The sequence below is a fragment of the Glycine soja genome, chromosome 10 (assembly GCF_004193775.1).
Source record: "Glycine soja cultivar W05 chromosome 10, ASM419377v2, whole genome shotgun sequence".
Lineage (NCBI taxonomy): Eukaryota > Viridiplantae > Streptophyta > Magnoliopsida > Fabales > Fabaceae > Glycine > Glycine soja.
Window position 1 is genome coordinate 3,156,177 of NC_041011.1, and position 1,913 is coordinate 3,158,089.

A 1,913-nucleotide genomic window follows, 5' to 3' on the forward strand; every position below is an offset into this window, starting at 1 on the left:
AAACGTGTTGTATTTAATAAAGGGAAGTAAAAATATCATTAAGGTATCTAGGGATAGGATTTATTAAGTCAAGATTTAGGATATGTGCTAGTGCTAGGAACAAACCAATTCAATTAGCACTCATAATCTCATACAAATCCAGAGAGTTTATCAGTGATTTAACAGGATTAAACTAGATTAAAGACAATAGAAGAGGGTGGGCTAATTCCATTCCAATTATAATAATATCAACATTCCTATGCTTTCCTAGCTTATTTACGGCAACAGAGTATATATAGTGCATGCTTCACATTAATATGCAGCAGCAATTCAAAATTGATAAACTTTTCTTCATCAATTCCTTCATGAATGTGATCGAGTTCCGTATCCAAAAGCCACTGAATGTAGATCCTCCACTTCATGAAAACCCCACGTCCTCCTGTTTGTTTGCATGTCATAGGACATAGAGTAGCTATTATTAGAACTCTCATCAAAGCTGGAGAAGGAGCTGCTTTCTTCCATGGCTCCTGAATTTTCATTATTAACCCCAATAGGGTTTAGATCTTCCATCATGAGAGCATTGTTCCCATAATGTTGTGTTGATAAATTAGTACACATGTTAGGAAGAAATTCTGGCCCCAGGTTGGAATTTTCCAACTGAAACCAACTTTGAAGGTCTTGGGGTAAAGCAGCAGAAGATTTTTCCAATAATTTTTCATTAGGGTTTTCATTGATAGTGCCATTGAGACAACTCTGAGCTGCTTGTTCCTTAAGGTAAGCTAGCTGTGCTTGTAAATTGACCACCTATATATATACAAATATCAAATTAAGCAAAATCTTTTGATGCATAGAAATCAAAAATAGGAACTAAAAAATTTACAATAATTTATATACTCTACTCAATCAATTGCATGAATCAGCTCGATGAATTAAGCAAAGGTGCATGTTTATATATATGTTTATACTAATTAATTTATAAGGGGATCAACTTACACCAAAAATTTCATCTTTATTATTATTTTTTTAAATCTAATGATCGTAATAAATCCTTAATCTTATTTATTAAATTTTCCCAGAAAATGAATGATAAAAATGAGGGATGTAAATTGATTTCTCCTGTTAATTTATAGTACAAAACTACAAATTAAGCACATGTTAGCGAGCTAGGGCTTTCAATTATATATAAATTGTGAGAGGGAAATTAACAAACCTGTTGTTGGAGTGCAAAAATATGGGAGACACATCCATAAATTGGATCCTGAAGTCTGGCTTGAGCTTCATAGGAGATTGTGACAGCAGCTTCACAACGATCACTCACAGGAAGGTGAGCGAGGAGCTTTGAGACATTGCTTGCACCAAAGACCTTATGAATGGCTGCAAAATGGGTAGCACCTTGCTCTTGGCAAAAGTAAGGTGCAAAAACACAGCCTCTCACACATTTTCTTCTCAAGAACTTGCAGGCTCCACAAGGAGATCCTGTACCAGTCATCTTGACCTTTTCAATTTTGGAATTTGAGGATTCTAATTTGGAATTAATTGTTTCTGGCTCTATTAATATCTCTTCAGCTTTGTGCTGATGATCATGATCATTTATCACCATCTTTATATACACCGGAGGAAGAGGAAGGGATATATTATATTAAGGAATAAATAATAATGTAATGTTCCCTTAATGGCCTACATTGTTCATTATTTTTTTCTGTACAAAACGCTGCCATCCCCTACTCTAAATTTTTATTTTTTATCTCCTGAAAATGAGATTCCATTCAGCATCCTTATACGACAAATGAGCTAGCGTTAACCAAACCCCTTTTGTTTAATTGATGATTGGATCTATCTGCTGCCGTTGTCCTTCTTTTCTTAATAATAATATAAATCTATCGTTGCCTTATAATTAAGTGATAGCCGCAAATGCATATTTATTGGACACTTAT

The 1,913-nt window shown here is 34.1% G+C and overlaps 1 protein-coding gene across 1 annotated transcript; it reads right to left on the reverse strand.

Annotated features, from left to right (window-relative positions):
- LOC114370964 (LOB domain-containing protein 29-like) lies at positions 1-1,552 on the reverse strand. The gene is made up of 2 exons (XM_028328364.1): positions 1,190-1,552; positions 1-783 (listed from the first exon to the last, which is right to left on the reverse strand). Exons 1-2 carry the CDS (start codon positions 1,466-1,468, stop codon positions 343-345), a joined length of 720 nt encoding a protein of 239 aa, XP_028184165.1. The 5' UTR covers positions 1,469-1,552; the 3' UTR covers positions 1-342.
- Positions 1,553-1,913: the final 361 nt, after the last annotated feature.